This window comes from Pavona decussata, unplaced genomic scaffold, assembly GCF_977016875.1.
Source record: "Pavona decussata unplaced genomic scaffold, jaPavDecu1.1 SCAFFOLD_134, whole genome shotgun sequence".
NCBI lineage: Eukaryota > Metazoa > Cnidaria > Anthozoa > Scleractinia > Agariciidae > Pavona > Pavona decussata.
Genome location: NW_028145547.1, coordinates 5,317,002 through 5,334,703, shown reverse-complemented (window position 1 = coordinate 5,334,703; position 17,702 = coordinate 5,317,002). Strand labels below are relative to the sequence as shown.

Genomic DNA, 17,702 nt, shown 5'->3' with positions numbered 1-17,702 from the left:
GAGGTTGAGTGACGAACCAAAATCCCCGCGTAAAATTGAACGCGCCAAAAATCACAACCGCTTATAACGCGATTTCATTGTAGTTGTATAAACAGGTGAGGTGATTATTTCAGCCGTTTTGACTCGCACAGCTAACATTGAAGTGATTTTTCACCCGTATGAATCATCGACGTGACTTCGTTGTGTTGTTTTGAAGGAGAACTTGACAGAGGTTGTTTGAATAAGTGGTAAGTTACACAATGAAGTAAAGTGATCATCTGGATCGACGGGAGCTTAGTAAGCTAACTCAGTGCTTCCCGCCTCTCCTCTTTCGAGCTTTTGAAATTGCTGCATTTTGCCCTTTGATTTTTCTCTCTTTGTAAAGTAAATAACTGTCTAATCATCATGAATTATCACATTGCACCTTGTAAGAAATTCAATCAGTGTAAAATCAGATAACGTTACTACAACCAGGGGCGCAGATCGATGTTTGTAACGATTCATTGATATTCTTGTAAATTCAAAATACATTTCATCTGTTTGTTCTATACGCCGGACGGTTCTAAATTTCGCTTTGAATGATTTCAGGGGTGTTATGGAATCAAACCGTCTGCTGTTGACCCCTGAAGGCTGGGAAACAAATGATGACAAAATGAATGCAGACGGAAGCGATTGCGATGATATGGAAAGCGAGTGCAATAGCTCCTCGCAGTCGATTTCTTTAGTCCGTTATCCTTCATTGGCGGAGCTTTCTTCGATAGCTACAAACTGTGAAGCTACTAACGTGGTGTCGGAGGCGTTACCCGAAAAGGAGAAGACGGTTCAGACGGTTACGCCGGCGCCGAAAACCGAGAATTGCAAACATCAAATTACAAGTCAGCTGAATAATATTTGGAATCAAGGCCTTCCCGCTACCCCGCCAAAGGCGCCCGACACATCAAATAACTCTTCGCATCAAACTGGTGACGATCCACTAACTCCTACAGCTAACTTAAAAATGCTTGTTAGTGCTGCCAGCCCGGCAATTCGCGATCGGGAGATAAAGAAAAGAGAACTCTTTCCAGGTCAAAATTCCAACACATTCGAGGCGCTTCACACAGCCGCTAACTCGCTAATTTCAAATTCAAAACAGTCTGAAGCGCTTGGAGACGAGAAATGCGTAAACGAGGACTCATCACAACTCGATTATGGTGAAAGCAAGATAACTATTAGCCGAAAAGACAAGTCGCTTGGTCTTTTGTGTCAGAAGTAAGTAGAAAATTGAGATACGGTACAAGCGTAGTAAATGCGATTAACCGTTTAGCGCCAAATTTGGCAGGAGGTGGCAATGTTTGAATTTGTAATCAAAAAGTCAAGGCGTGCCTTTTACGCGCCAAAACGCTGCTGCATTTGTTTCCTTGTACCGTTGCCTCAATTTTTATTATTTGTCTCCCCTAAGATGACATCAGAGCGAATAATCTTCATTCTTGCATGCTACATTTCCTAAATTCAGTGGACTGATATGATGGAATGACCACAAGTTGGCGTTACATAATATTGCTATTACCATTTGAATGCAGTCACGTTTAATAATTCCAAGTATACCCAGACAAAACAACAGAAGAGCATATCTCGTGTTTACTTTACTAGCTAGTGGTTTCTGCTACTTATATATGGGCCGAATTTTGTATTCAAGATGCTTATTTCCCCGCTGAGAAGTCACCATGTACATTGCATATCAGCTTAACCCTGTTCTCTTTGCAGATTTCTGTCAAAATATCCAGAATACCCTAAAGTGAATGAGTTTATCGAGATTGGACTAGATGATGTGGCAAAGGATCTCAGTAAGAATAACTCCTCTATGAAATAAAAGTTCATGAATTTAATAAGTTAATTGCACAGGCCTTGTCATTTTTTTAATCTGAGTGATAAAGTTGCCCAGTATAAACTTGAAAGTTAATGCATCAACAAGGCATGTTTTGTAAGGCTTATATAGTGTATTTTCCAAGTTGCATATATATAAAGACAGTACATCCACTCTTTGAACAACTTAAACCTAGGCCCAGTTTTTCAAAGCAAAGTTACATTAATCCAAGGTTAGCATCAATTTGTTGCTAACATACATGTAGTCACTCTTTCAAGATCAAACCAGGCAGACTTTCCTCAAAATATATATATTTTTTTGTGAATTTTCTTATTGTACAGGTGTGGAAAGAAGACGTATATATGATATTGTTAATGTATTAGAGAGTGTAGAAGTTATCAGCAGATATGCAAAGAACAGATATGTCTGGCATGGCAAATCAAGGCTACCCACTACTCTTATCAAACTCAAGGTAATGTGTATGCATTATATTCTCACTGATAATTTATTAGCCTGAGCATGGACTGCTTACAAACTGATTTCACTGATTTTATTAAAAAGCAGTCTGTTTAACCTTTCCAGATGTCTTGCCTGACACCCTCGGTTGCAGCTAAAGGGTGACCACTTGCCAAAAAAAAAATACATTTTGGCAAAGGCCATTGAAGTTTAACTGGCCATTACATGATGATTCTGGTGCTCCTACGATAAAATTCTTTTAGTGTTCAAATCAATTTGACTCATTGCAAAACATGGTTGGAAAACAAACTCATGTCTTGTTGGCAGTTTAGGGTGTGAAGATTGCCTAGCACTCATTCATATTCAAATGTTTGATGACAAAACATGCCATCTTTGTTGTAAAACAAGAGCCATGTTTTATCCCCAATTAGATTATCCTTTTTTGTCACATGATCACCCTTAGCTGCAACCAATGATATTTCAATATTTAAGCAGAACTCCTGCAAAGGTGATATATATATATATATATATATATATTGTGCATAGTAAATTATGTATAAAAAAACAGCAAAATTCTGTTGTTGTCCCTTTGCTGATACAGATGTGTTATACTGTCAGAAAATTTGCAAAATAAACCCAATAATACATTATTATAATAATAAACCTTTGTTGACCAGTGGACATGCCAATACATTATACTAATCAATGAATACTTTTGAAATCTTTAATGCAGAACTATGCAATATCACAAGGATTGAAATTAAAGCCATCAACTTCAGAAAAGGAAATTTTAAAACCTAAAGAAAATAAAAAGGAAAAGGTAACAATGAGGGTTGAACTTTGTTAACAATTTTTTCTAAAGCGCTGCTATTTCAAATTTTCTTTCCTCCCTGACCTAAGTAGCATAATAAATCCATTGATACCAAGTGTTATATGACCCATAATTTAACCTAAGAAAAACAAAACATTGTCTCAGAGAAAGAGAGATTTCAAGGTAGCCAGTACTACATGTAAATTGTTCTTGTTGTGTAAAGCAGTTGAGGGAAGTAAAAAAACTACATTTCAACCTGCACCACATTATAAACAACAGGGAGCAGCCGGCTCGTCCAATTATGCACTAGTACTAGTGGTCACCTCCCAACAATAGTGTGGCGTAGTTTTGAATAGGTCTTATCACCGTTTTCAACGCCATTTTGACGAGTAGGCAAACATGCTTGAAATAACAGTGTTTTTATGGAAATCCGATGTTAAATAATTTTCATAAAACATCGCTTCTGAAAAATTCATGAATTGGAAACTTTTGGCACTAGGAAAAGGATTTTAAGAAAACAAATTGGAGGGATGTAGCTGTGCCAGTAAGCGACCAGTCATGTTTTGAACTTTCCATACATTTGTCTGTATAGCGAACCAGCCGTGAACTGCTACTAAAAGGCCTATTCAATATCAGTACAACATGAATTGAGACTTTATTTATTTCACCAATCTGCAATCTTGATCATTTGATCATTTGGCAGTTTCATAGCAACATCAAAAAATAGCAAACAACCAGATCTGAGTTAATTTTTTTTTCAGTGGCCATCTGGCAACTAGCAAGCTTAAAATGGTCACAACTTCAGCTCCCAAATCTCAGATGCAAAATGTCTGATAATAAGCCCTCCCAAACTGTGGTGGTTAGCCATTTTGAGCCATTAGCTTAGTTGAACTTTTTTGTCATTTGTTTTTAGAAGCCCTACCCATTTGGAAATGTAATATTCCCACTGAAAATAACTCCAAAGCCCATGGGCTATAAAATTATTTGGAATTTTGATGCATCAAAGTACTTTTCAGTAATTACAATAACTGTAAAATGAATGTTCTATCGTAGACTAAGAAGATTCACACCATGCCTATCTCCACCAAATTGCCATTAATACTTCCGAAGGACACCAGCCTCATGACTCTTGTCCAAGCACTAACGCCCACAATGGGATTGGATCAGAACCTAATGCCACCACCAGCCACAAAAGAAAATGGAGGAGATGATAGTACCAACAAAAAGCCCAGATTTAAAGGTATGTTGAACATGGTTGAATAGTCCAAAAGGCACAGCAATTACTTTGTATACATGTACAATTTGATGTGATTTACAATAACTGCATAAGGTTCTGGTCACCCAAAAAACCTAAGGCCTGCTCCAGATGTCGCTCTAGACACGTGCCAAACCTAATTCATTTAAGTTTGACTCTGGAGCAACTTGGGAGCAACAACTGATTAACACCGCATACTTTCTACCACACTTAACTCCCCAAACCTTGCAGAAAAAGATGTAAACAAGTTTCAGTGAGTTGCAAAATCAGGTGTTCTACACAAAAACAAGGCTGATCTGGTTTAGTTTTTAGTTAATGCTGGATGTCAAAAATCAAACACAAGGGAGAGTGTTTCATAGGATTTCCAAACACAGAGAAATAAAAAGAGGCACAGCCAAGTTGTTTAAACCAACTTTGTAGAAATCAAATGACACTCTTTCAAGTATTTGATATATCTTCTCAAATCACACATAATCCTTGAAGAAATTCAAAGCCAAAGGTCACCAAATTTTATGATAATTAAGATCACATTTCCAAACTTCCTTCATGGTAGTGATTTCCTTGGTTTTCTCTTCATGAATTATAGATGAGTTTGAGTGGACCATTTTATAGTAGATTCTAACAATTTAGGTTAGACACACTAGCTCATACAGAAAGAAAAGATATTGACAGTTTCTTCTCCTGAAAACACACCACCATCATCCTGTTATCCAACCACTGACCTTCCCCCAGAATGACCCTTATCATCTTTTACTGTGTTGATGGATTATGACTTTATTAATTGCTTATCTGAAAAACAATTCTTTTTTCCTCACAGATAATATAAGTGAATACTGCAGGAAAGACAAATCCTTGGGAGTTCTCAGTCAAAAATTCTTAATGATGTTTCTAGTCTCAGAGGTAAGCATTCATATTAGTAAAATTCGTGTACATGTTGATTATTACAATACACGTTCATTTTCAAATGAGATTTCAAGGGTGCTACAGCTGGTTAACAATAATTATAACTTCTTTTTATCATAATTTATCTAGAACAGATATGTGACTCTGGAGGATGCAGCCAATGTATTGATAGGTGAAGAAGAAGAAGGCCAGACAAAGTTCAAAAGTGAGAAAAAATACTTCAACTTACGTGTAGTGTACTCTGTGCAAAGAAAAACGAATTAATTATAATAACTTTTTAAAGACTTTCCTGGATGCGTTCATTCCATGTAGGGTTTGTACAGGTCCTGGAAATAATTAAGTTAAAACTACAGCACACTCTCACGTGTTGAACAGCAGCTTTCAGAAAATATCCGCACCACCTCCTTCCCCTCCCCTCATGGAAGGGATGGGGTAGGGTGGTGTTATGGACATTTTCTGGATCCGTTTTTGTATACAATCAAACCTCTTTTTTGCGGACACCAAGGGGACACAAATAAGTGTCTATATTATAGAGGTGTCTGTTTTAGAGAAGAAGGCTTTATATGGATTTCGGTCTCTCAGGGACCAAGTGAACTGTCCGTAATAGAGAGGTGTCCTAATTATAGAGGAGTCCGTAAGGAGAGGTTCCACTGTACATCCTTTACACTATTGCAGGCAAATCTCCCGCTCTGGAAAATCTGCTTGGGTCAAAGAAAATTCCTGGGAAACTATTTCTGAGAGTACTTTACAGCATCTTTTTTAAAACTGGTTTGAGTGGAGTTTTACAAAGTAGCAAATACCTTTTTTTTTTCTCCTTCAGCCAAGGTTCGACGACTTTATGACATTGCAAACATTCTGTCAAGCCTTCAGCTCATAGAAAAAGTACACATCCACAGTATTCAAACTGGAAGAAAACCTGGCTTTAGATGGATAGGGATAGATCCTGATAAGTTGGAACTGGTAGCTTACAGTCAAGGTTTGTACAGAGTGCATGTATTTGCAATATCAGAAGGCAGTTTCACACAAGCATTTTGCAGCAACTAGGTTCTCTTGCCAGCTTTTGGGGAATATTATTTCCAGAATATAGAGGCCCAGTTCAGACGCCATACTTCACATGAGCCAAATTGAATTCAATGAATTAAGTTCATGTGAAGTACAGTATGGCGACTGAATCGATTCCGATTGGCTCAACCATTTTTCCCACCTGGCTCAGTCGGGAATAACGGCCCTGTGGACCAGCTTTGATTTAGATTTCTGAACCGGGCCTAAATTGTGCACTGAAATTGTTTCCTCAAATAAAGAGTAAAAAACAAACTGAGGCTTTCATATCAGCATACATTTAAATGATCGTTTGGTGGCTTTCTGCCGATGAAGTTGCTTTAAGGAAAAGCTCCGGTTTTTCTATTATTTGTTTATCTTTCTGGAAACAATTTCTCTGCACCATATAAAAGTTATTAATAAATAACTGAAGAATGCTGTATTTTAAATTTGGGTAGCAAAGTAGGTCTTGTTACTACTTTTCAACCAATTTTAATACTGCAATGGTTACTTATTGTTTTCTCTTTTTCGCATAACAGAAGAAATTCAGAACCCGCCAGCCGTGAGAAGAGCGTGTGCAACAAAGCGGCTTGAAGAGGAGGAAAGTAAGTTGAAGAGAAAGAGAAGTCAGGAGCTGATTAAACAAGGCCAAAATTTTCAAAAGATTTTCAAGTCAAATACAAATACAATATCAGTTTCAGAAACGATAAAACCATTCCTTTTGTAAGAAGTCGAAACTAGAGTCACTCACCTACAGATCTTTTCGTGCTTGGTTGCTATACAGAAACCCATAACAACGTATGTAATGAAAGGACGTAAACCTCGAGAGTGCGTGACAAGGATGCGAAACACGCACTCGGCGCGACAAAATTTAATTACCAGTAGAGTGCGTGACAAGGTAGGTGTCACGAAACGCACTCGGCGTGACACCGTCATCTGTCATTTTTATTAGGTGCGGTGGGACGTTTTATCAGAAGGAGGCCGAGTCAACAGCAGATCAGAGCGAGACCGGAGGACTCAGACGCGAGCAAATGCAAGCTACCGCGCTCACAATCCGAGAGAGTTTTGGGAACAAAGAAGAGGGAGCAGTGTGATAGTGAAGAAGATGGCTTTTCATTTCAAGAGATTACAGCTTCATTTGGTATGTTTACCCACTTATCGTATTTACTGGAAAAACCGCCTTGTCCGATTAAGTGTTGCACACAAATAAGCAACAACGGGGCGCTTTTTCTGCGCGAGTGAACTCTACATAGGACGGCGTTCATTCGAACAGTGTCAAAGTATAAATGCAAATGATACGGCTCGTTCTCAACCAACTTCGCAGTTACCCTGCTAGCAGAGAGTTTCTTTCTGGCAAGTCTCTTAGCATCCACGAAGTCGTTCGCGTCTCTGGTATTTCCGGTAGTTGTCGTGTTTCTCTCGGGGACGCTAAACAAGCTAACTACGCGAAATACCAGAGACGCGAACGACTTCGTACATGCTGAAAAACTTACCAGAAAGAAACGCTCTGCTAGCAGGGTACTTCGCAGTTGACATTGCATTGGCATTTATGATTTTAAACTGTTTTTTGTTTTCCTTTTGTTGTTGTCTAACATGAGAACCTCTCCCGAAAAAAAAAAAATCGCCTCCCTCCTCCCTGGAATGAACGCTTTTCATGGTGTTTCCGATACACCTGCTACTCTCAATCTGTCAAGTGTTTCAACGTTTAAAAAAAAAGGCAACAAACAAGGTAAAGCAAAAAGCAAAGAGACACTCAATAATTGGAGCTTCTCTGTTACACCCACGGTCTCAAAGGTCATATGTACATGCAGAACAAATATTAAGTAACAACGCGCGGGGCGCTTTTCCGCTTGGTATATGATAAAACACGGCAAACGCGCTGCACTATTGGTCAACGCAAATATATGACATTTTTGCCAACTGCGATCATTGTCGTATTGTTCCCTTATTTTAATGGTTCTTTTCTTGATTGACAGCTGCCGATCCATCAGTTGCCAGTCCAACGGAAGCCAAGTTCCGCGCGGAACTGAAGAAATTACACCAGCAATACCCTGATCATATCCTTTTGTACCAGTTTAAACTTGCAACGTTTTGACGCACCTATGTTCCTTGGGGCAAATTCATCCATAAATACCCAATATCGTTTTTTGTGATTGGATTCGTTAGAACCATCCTCTTTAAGACTTTCTCGACAAGTAACAGGGTTGGAGTGTAGGTATCCCTCCGTAACCGGACTGCAACAAAGCTTTCAAGGGAAGTTCCGAGACTTCAATGTTTGAAACCTACTTCCCGCGTGCCCCAACTTTTGCCAGTTTCGGTGTGACGAACACGATTAGAAGGGAGTGTGTGAATTGGTGGAGTAGCATTGGGACAGTGAGAAGCTATTTTGTGTTTAGTATTTGTGAAGTTAAGATAGCCAACTATTCCGACTCACGATTTGTTGAAAATGATGGATCAGACTGGAATGACTGCAGTGTATGTCGTAGTGCAAAGCTACGGAGGTGATTTTGTTGCCAAATCGCAAATTAAGAAATCACTCGTGTTTGATGTGTTATTTATCCTTAATTATTTTCACGTATGTCGCAGCTGCTTTCCGCCTGTAGACACTCGGACGATTTTGATGCAAGAAAGAGTCGGCGTTCCCTGTTTATCTCAGGGAAACCAGAACTCGAAGGTGCTCCGGAACCGAAGCGAAGGCGAAGTGCCGACGACGTGTCGTCGATGAAGCCCGATTCTGAAAACGGTTTCTCCCACTCGTCGACGTCACCGTTTAAAAGCATTCAAGACGACAGGAAGGAGCCGACACCTTGCGGTTCAAGACAAGCTAGTCCGGGTGGAAATGTTAATCTGTCTTCACCTGAGCAAAAGATTCTTCTAGAGAGACAGAAACAGCAGAAATTGTTAGAAGAGCAGCGAGGGTTTGATTCGCAGGATGAGCGATGGAAGCGCATTGAACGCGAGCTGGAGAAGGCTTTCCCCAAGCCAGGGCCCAATCGGCCCATGATGGTGCATCAGTCATCATCGCCGTTACCATATGAAGCGCTTGTTGAACAGTCTTCAGTCGCCATTCAAGCCAGTCTCATTGATGATGTGAGCCCCCTTAAACCCCTCAGCTATTACCGCAAGTTAAAGTCGCCGTGGAAGACCCCCGAGTCTTTACACAGCTCCCGTCAAGCTTCCGCAACGCCTTCACCCGTGCAGTTCCAGAGTGGGTGTGCAGTGAATTCTTTGACCAACCCGCACGCTCTGTCGCCGATTCCAATTCTTCCCGCCACGGAAAGACCGACACAAGTTACCAACGCGTGCCCTGGAAATGCTTTCTTTTTCCACATTCCTGCCCAGCCGAGTAGCGGAGCGTCAGTCGTATGGGCAACACCCACCCCTCCCTCAGGAAACTCTACGCCTTCCCCCGACCAGCTGATCAAGATAACGACTCAACCTGTCAACACGCCAGCGCTGTATAGTCCCAGATCTCTCACGCCGACGCCAGAGCCTGGTCACTTGGATTCGCCCCAGGCCTCCTCCGTTGCTGACAAGCAACATGCAATTGTCGCGGCGCCTTTGCTGACGACAGGGGACTCCCAGCTTCTTGTGGCGGGAAATCAACAGAGTAACGCGGGCAGCGGAATTCCCGTGCAGCAGGCTTTATCGATTCAAGTTCCAACCATGACTCATGTAAGCAACACCGAAATGTTCTCGCTAACTCCGGTTTCTGGTAACATGACGCATTTGCAGTTTACCACGCCACTGGTAAAAGTTCAGGACATGAACAATGTTGTTTCCATGGAAACGCCCACCAACACCGCCCAGTTATTAGCGGATGTGTCTAAACGTCTATCACTTCCGTTCGCAAGTGATTAATCCAGCTAGGTGACTTTGGAATTAACTGATATTTTTTAAAGACGTCCACGAAGTTTAGAAGCTCTGGGAGGCAAAATGAAATTTGTTTGATGTGACTGGTTCCTTGCACTTACACTTGAATATTTCAATTCTTGTAAGGGAGTCATGTTGTGTCTCCCTCAAGCATCACAAGAACGATGTATTAATGTACGTTCACTATTAGTATTCCTGTTCTCAGACCTCTTGAACGTTAGCAGTATTGAAGCAATTTTCCTTTCTTTTTAGAGCGAAGGGGGCAATGTAAATTTTTTCGAAATTTTCAAAAGAACCAGCTATCACCGTAACAGAATTTTATTTAGATTTACGTTATGTATTTTTCTAAAAAAAAAATATACAAAAGGTGGATTTCATCAAGACTCAATTTTTTTTAGGAACGTATTTTTGAATTTTATTTTTATCTATATGCCAAACTCCGCTTATGTTTTCACTTCTTTCGTGTTATTTGATTCACTTGTGGGTCTTTTATCTGCTTTCCGTAATCGTTTGTGAAAAGGTGACCCGATTCTTTCAAGATACATATAATAGGTCAGGTGTGCTGAACTCCTTGATTGTTTTAAAGTCTTTTTATGATAATAAGATACTCAACTGAGGTAGGCTTATGCAACTGTAGTATTTCTCAAATTAAGCTAAACAACTATAACTTTTGTGGCTGTGGTAAAAAGTTAGGTTGCATACCGTACCCAGAAAAGTGCAGTCGAGGAACAAGTCCTTTTTGTTTTGTTCTTGGTAAATGAAGAAAAATAAAATGTTTAGGTAGTATTATTTCTGTCAAATCGAAAATGTAAACTGTGTTTGCGTCCAAGAAATCTCTTGAAAGTGTCAGTGACATACAATTCAAAGGCTAAATCTTTTAAGTCGTGCTTTTCTCCGTTGCTTCAGTTTTGTGATGCAAGTTGCTAGTGTTTCTGTGACCAAATAAAGGCTGTCGAGCAGTCCACGTCTGGTTTTGTTTTAACAATTGTTGATGTTTGCGCTTAACAAAGACATTTGTCGGAAACAGGATTTAGTCAAAGAAGCTCTTGTTCCTAGGCTGCAGATGATCAAAACCCTTTTTGAGGGGAATGGAAAATCCCTTTTAACTAACAGCGACCAAATTGCCAGTTTTATAAGACATTCTAAGTTTGTGACGGTTTCTTCAAATTCCTTTAATGCCGCTTTTATTTCTCTTGTCAATCGCTCTTATTCAAGTAGTTCCATTAAAAAGCATGAACGTTGGCGATTGTCTGGATTCCATTTGTTCCATCCGGCACTTAATTAAGTGGACAGTTCAATATCCGGGTTGACGGAGATGAACGTTCAAAGGTACTCCAAGTTAATCGAAACACGTTGGCGTTTTTTTCTTTGTTTTGTAGCAACAAACTTCAAATTTGACATCGGCAATCTACGACTAACTTAATGACTACATCTAAATCCATTATAGATGTACCTTAAAAGAAGATTCGTCACTGTTTACTTAAGATTCAGTTCTCAAAGACCATTGGCTCTTTCTTAGGAAACGCAGGCATTTTCGATGACGCAGCTGCTGTTCAGCTTGCGTTAACCATTTCTTCCATTTCAATTCCTCCAACTGGAACGGCTACCCCAACCGTTGATGTTATTTTCTTGGTGGAAAAAATAAATAAATTTTTGCGATAACTTGAGCTTTGAAAGGCGTAAAAGAGAGGATTCAAACTCGAACCAAGGTACAAAATAAAGCGCGCAAGGCAGTGAACGACGTACAGTGTGTCGTAGTCTAGTTTCACTTTCTCTGTGCTTTCTAATGCCAGATATAACTGGAAAAACACGGAAGGGCTAAAACAGGCGCAAAACCCAACAGTGACCGACACCGAAGTTGCTGTCAGTTTCTTCTTAGCCGCTAAGTCTGTTTGATCTTTGGCTGCTATATTTCCTGCACAAACTGTCTTTGTAATGTAAATTCCTCTCAAAATCTGAACATAACAGTACATTAGAAGGCAAGTTGCGCCAACAAACGATAACGCAACAGTCATGATATAGGGTTTCATAGAGGATGCTTTTTCAATTTCCCAAGGATCCATGCATCGGTTTGACTCTTCATTGAACTCGCTCCAAACGACAAACGGAAAGCAAAACATGACTGCAGCAGCCCAACTGAAACCAATAGCAAAACCAACATTGCTCTTCCTGAGTCTCAACCGAGTATCGTTCAAAGGAACAGTGATCGCATAGTATCGATCAGTGGCGAGAAAGATTAACGATATAAACGCAGCACATTTGGCCAATTGAGACAGGAAGCTGCCTGTCAGTGTTTTGCAGATGAATTGCCCTGCTAGTCTGGATGTACGGATGTTGGAGAGATTCACCGCCATGGGAATCGAGCAGAAGACCAACGACATGAAATCCGCTACTGCCAGATTACAGAGAAGATAGTTTGTTGTGGTGCGCATATCTTTGTTCTTGTACGCGATGCATACGACGAGAAAGTTTCCAAAAATTCCCGCTAATATAATTAACAAGTACATAATTCCTAATGTAATATTGAAAGGCGACCTTTTATGGCAAAGGGCAGAAAACACTGACGCATTTTCCATGTTTTTTAGAGTCTCTTGGGTCCTGTGTATCTTTGCGTGGTTCTTCGTTCGCTAGAAAGTGTCAATCGTTTGCACGTTGTATTCATCGTCTTCAGTTTTACCGAGGAGATTGTGGTGTTTCTTTGAATGCCGCATTCGTGTGAGGTGATTACATCTGGAAGATAAATTTTCAAAATGTCTGCCTCGGTATTTTCACATGTTTCTAATGAGGAAACAGTTTACGTGAAAGTATTTTCATTTCACAAAAAAAACCTCTTGTCAGGTATCAGAGGTCAGGTTGATTCGAATGCCCAGTGCCGGATCGTGCCGGATCTGTCGGCACGTGTTGGCCACGCATTAACGCATTAGCGACTAAAAGGTCTTTTATTTCTTTTTTTACTTCTTTGATGATGACCTATGCGATATTTAAAAAAAGTTATTCGCCTCAGGCTCAGTAGACATTAGTGAAAATTTAATCATCTCGACTCTGCATTTGTCTCGGTAGCTTGATAACCAAAATTTACTTCCTCTTCGACAAATAATTTGTAAGAAATAGTAAAATTAAATTTTTTTTTTTTCATCTTTCCAATGGTTCAAAAGCAGAGTAAACAACAAAAGAAAGTATAGCCTGGCGTCCTCATTCAGATCATGATATCTAATCTGAAAAAAAGCTGTGTACCATCACCCGTTCATGATCTCTAATGTTAAAACAGCCGCGTATCATCGCCCGTTCAGTAAACTCCCTTTAAGTGAGCCTTATGTAGAAAGTGTCAATCATTTGCATGTTGTATTCATCTTCTTCAGTTTTAGAATAATTACTCAGGAGATTGTGGTGTTTCTTTGAATGCGCGTATTTGTGTAAGGTGATTACAGCTGGAAGAGAAATTTTCAAAATGTCTGCCTCGGGATTTTTACATGTTTCTAATGAGGAAACAGTTTGTACGCGAAAGTATTTTCATTTCACTTGTGCTTGAAGCATAAAAAAAAACTCGTCAGGCCAGACGTCAGGTTGATTCGAATGCCCATTGATCATGTGGACATAATCTGTCGGCACATGCTGGCCACGCATTAACGCATTAGCGACTAAAAGGTCAATACTTCCTTTTACTTCTTTGATGATGACCTATGCGATATTCAAAAAAGGTTATTCGCCTCAGGCTTAGTAGACATTAGTGAAAATTTAATTATCTCGACTCTGCATTTGTCTCGGTAGCCTGATAACCAAAATTTACTTCCTCTTCGACAAATTAATTGTAAGAAATAGTAAAATGAATTTTTTTTCATCTTTCCAATGGTTCTAAAGCAGATGAACAACAAAAGAAAGTATAGCCTGGCGCCCTCATTCAGATCATGATATCTAATCTGAAAACAGCTGTGTACCATCACCCGTTCATGATCTCTAATGTGAAAACAGCCGTATCATCACCCGTTCAGTAAACTCCCTTTAAGTGAGCCTTATGATAGAAAGTGTCAATCATTTGCATGTTATATTCATCTTCTTCAGTTTTAGAATAATTACCCAGGAGATTGTGGAGTTTCTTTGAATGCGCGTATTTGTGTGAGGTGATTACAGCTGGCAGATAAATTTTCAAAATGTCTGCCTCGGGATTTTTACATGTTTCTCATGAGGAAACAGTTTACGTGAAAGTATTTTCATTTCATTTGTGCTTGAAGCATAAAAAAAGCTCTTGTCATGCCAGAGGTCAGGTTGATTCGAATGCCCAGTGATCATGTGGACATGATCTTTTGGTACGTGTTGGCCACGCATTGTAAAATGCATTAGCGACTAAAAGGTCATTACTTTCCTTTACTTCTTTGATGATGACCTATGCAATATTCAAAAAAGGTTATTCGCCTCAGGCTTAGTAGACATTAGTGAAAATTTAATTATCTCGACTCTGCATTTGTCTCGGTAGCTTATAACCAAAATGTACTTCCTCTTCGACAAATATTTTGTAAGAAATAGTAAAATGATTTTTCATCTTTCTAATGGTTCAAAAGCAGGGTAAACAGCAACAGAAAGATTCCCCACTTTTTCGTTCTTGTAGAGATTGCATGTCTGAAATTTCTCCTTTCCCATTTAAAGGCTCCCCCGCGTTTTAAGCTTCCGCATTTAAAAAATCCTGCTATTAAGTAGCCCTAAGATGCCGGCCTTTTTGCTGAAATTAAACTGCTTGAAAACTCCTCGAATTTTTGTTTTGATGGGAAGCGATACTGGCCTAACACAAATAAACATAGAAAATTATGGAAAAAATCGTTTAGCAGATGTTGCAACAATCTGCATTTCTTCTTTCGGATATTTGCCTGTGCCGTTGCATTCTGGGTGAAATTGTGAGTGACGTGTCGCGCACTACATGCTGGGACCAGATTGTTTTCTACCATGTGATAGCTGAAGATTGGTGTAAACTCGCAATGTGAGGGATAGAGCAGTTGAAATCACATTTTGGGCACATAACAATTGTAATGCCTGGCACGCCGACTTGCTCCCCTGCTCGTGGGTTCGATTCCCAACAAGGTCGAAGGTTTTCGTTCTTTTAACTCGTGTGGTTTCTCATTTCCTTACAAGAGCCAACTCTCAGTAGGAATTTTATGGGTTCATGCACTTTAGCACTTTAACATACACTGCTGAGTTAATTCTATGATCTATTATCTGCGTCATTAGTGCCAGCAGCAAGCAACTCGTTGTACTCTTCTGACAATTGTGACCAATTAAAATCGCGACACTAATTTACTAAGATAGTATGCTTGCAGCGCTTAATCAAGGCCAAATAAACTGACACTATAGCGGAAATATTTTAGATCGCTAATCGGACAAAACACTTAGGGCCTCCACAGACATGGCAAACTGTTATCGATATTAAACTTTTTAGTTGTCATTGAAAAAAGGCGGTTACCGAGGACAAAATATCTCGTGTGTGAATCAAGTTATCGACTATAAATTGTGAAAACTAATAGAGTCATCGACAACAAGGTAGTTTTCCTTTAGTTGTTGATAACAAACGCGGCAGTTTTGTTATCGACAACTCACTTTCTTCCGATCTTTTCTTCCGATCCGTTTGGCAAATCACATAATTATCACGTCATATGACGTCATCACTTTGCGATGCAGACCTCAACGACCTTCGGACGTACTAGCTATCCTTTAAGTCTCACTGTCATTGCTTTTATACTTGCGAAGTAATGGAGGGGGGCACAATCACAGTCTGTTTAACTGCGCCCATCTCAAAGCATAAAAGTCCTTTTCGCGTGTGTGGCTAGACTGTTCACAGTCCCCCATTTTTCCGTGTGATCGTCGAGATCGAGCGCGTCTTACCGTTAATGGCGGCCATCTTGACTTTCAGTCGTACCGAGTCTAACCTGCGGCAGAGTATCAAGTCTACTTAGGTGGCGGGGGACGGTTTGGGAGGAGACGAGAAAAATACACCCTAGAGCTATAATCCCCGACGCCCGTCCCCTTGGTACATCTGAAAATCAAGATGGCCGCCATTAACGGTAAGACGCGCTCGATCTCGACGATCACACGGAAAAATAGGGGACTGTGAACAGTCTAGTGTGTGGCTTGCGTACTAGCCTCCCACGCATGTCGATTTTAGGGGAGGAGGTAATACGAGTCCCCTAAAAACGACTGCGTGGGAGGTTACTTGCGTACTGGATGGGGCGTAGGTGATGTTGATCATCTTCTTGCATTACCACGGCACCAATGCCTAGCTTCTTTGCGTCTGTGTCACATGAAAAGGCTTAGAGAAATCAGGATTTTGTAACATGACGTCGGGTCCAATAAGGACTACAATAAGGTCATTGCATTCTGGTTCAACCTCAGGGGTTAGTCCTGTCTTAGAACTCCTTCTTCCTCTGCCCTGCATGGGGGAGTTCTCAGACAGGACTACCTCAGGGGTCAGATAAAATGTGTAATGAGTGATGAAGAAGCCTAAATTCATTAGCTTCCGTATAGTTTCTTCAGTTAGGTTTCCTCGCCCTCGTTGTATCTTGTCTTTTATAGCAATTAAATAACTAAATAATTAACGATTTAATTCAGTTGTCGATAACAATTGATTTGCCTCGTCTTTGGAAGCCCACCGCGCATTGCGTGTTTGTTATTAAGGATCTTAAGCAACGACGACGGCGACGGCAACAAGAACGCCACAAAACAAAAACAATTAATCGTTTTGCACTTGCGTTAGGTGTTTTTGTACCTTTGTCTGTCGTCATCAGCAAAAAAAACTTGAAATGACCAAATTCAAGGTTTTACGGAGAACCTGAGCACACGAGGGTTAATTTTTCATTCTCTTTCTTAACTTGAACGCCACTCCCACTAATTTGGTTTACGGATAGTCGTTTCTGTAAAAGTTGAATGAGTTGAAATAATCGCGAAGTAGCGCGGACAAATAAAATAAACTTATATTTTCAAGTGTCGTTTTCGTTGGCGCTGCCGTCGTCGCTGCTTAAGTTTCCTGTTATTACCCGTAAGGCAGCGAAAGGTGGTGCCTTCCTAAATTTTTCAGTAGCACAAAAATTGCGGTTGTTGTTATTGGAGAAAAGCCCACGAACGCACAATTCTGGGAAATGAATAAGGAATTACAGCTGAATTTCAATTTCTGTTGCAAAAAGAGGCAAACAAAAACGCTAGCCAATCTTTCCGTGTTAATTTCTTTCGGAAATGAAAGACTGACTGAAGTCGACATCTATTAGAAATGAAACAGCGGCCCCCAACAAAAACATTTATGCAAAGTACTTTAAATATGGTAACTCCCATGCTCCCAGATGGTCTTGTGCCCTTGAAGACATATTTTTGGAAACTAATACATTTTGATCTGTTCCAGTGCTTTAACAGAAAATTTAAGCACGTTTTAGGAAGTTTTAGAGATTGAAATGCTATTCTCCGAATTTTCTAACTGTTGGACATGTTGGCCTAACGAAAATGCTTGCTGAATATTGTTTACCTTTTTAACAACATATTTGCCCCTTCAACTGAAAACTGTTACGAAATTT

At 40.0% G+C, this 17,702-nt stretch overlaps 2 protein-coding genes across 3 annotated transcripts; one reads left to right on the top strand and one right to left on the bottom strand.

The window, feature by feature from the left end:
• The first annotated feature begins 64 nt into the window (after positions 1-64).
• Positions 65-11,401, top strand: LOC146467911 (uncharacterized). Of its 2 annotated transcripts, XR_014867703.1 has the most exons (14): positions 65-227; positions 568-1,227; positions 1,723-1,802; positions 2,164-2,294; positions 3,012-3,098; positions 4,143-4,329; positions 5,162-5,244; positions 5,377-5,452; positions 6,068-6,223; positions 6,825-6,890; positions 7,238-7,426; positions 8,262-8,342; positions 8,861-11,077; positions 11,119-11,401. XR_014867703.1 is itself a non-coding variant. In XM_085125716.1 (13 exons), exons 2-13 carry the CDS (start codon positions 575-577, stop codon positions 10,144-10,146), a joined length of 3,075 nt encoding a protein of 1,024 aa, XP_084981842.1. In that variant the 5' UTR covers positions 65-227; positions 568-574; the 3' UTR covers positions 10,147-11,401. The 2 variants fall into 2 exon arrangements, 1 of the variants encoding a protein (XP_084981842.1); XM_085125716.1 differs by having other exon boundaries at positions 8,861-11,401.
• Positions 11,402-11,531: 130 nt separating this feature from the next.
• On the bottom strand, positions 11,532-13,295 carry LOC146467910 (QRFP-like peptide receptor). The gene has a single exon (XM_085125720.1). It carries the CDS (start codon positions 12,732-12,734, stop codon positions 11,712-11,714), a length of 1,023 nt encoding a protein of 340 aa, XP_084981846.1. The 5' UTR covers positions 12,735-13,295; the 3' UTR covers positions 11,532-11,711.
• Positions 13,296-17,702: the final 4,407 nt, after the last annotated feature.

Bases quoted from the DNA above. Each gene is read 5' to 3' on its own strand.
- LOC146467911 (XM_085125716.1), top strand. From the start codon at position 575: ATGGAATCAAACCGTCTGCTGTTGACCCCTGAAGGCTGGGAAACAAAT. The intron at 1,803-2,163 runs GTAAGAATAACT...CTTATTGTACAG, and splicing joins TGATGTGGCAAAGGATCTCA to GTGTGGAAAGAAGACGTATA. The intron at 6,891-7,237 runs GTAAGTTGAAGA...CATTTTTATTAG, and splicing joins GCGGCTTGAAGAGGAGGAAA to GTGCGGTGGGACGTTTTATC.
- LOC146467910 (XM_085125720.1), bottom strand. From the start codon at position 12,734: ATGGAAAATGCGTCAGTGTTTTCTGCCCTTTGCCATAAAAGGTCGCCT.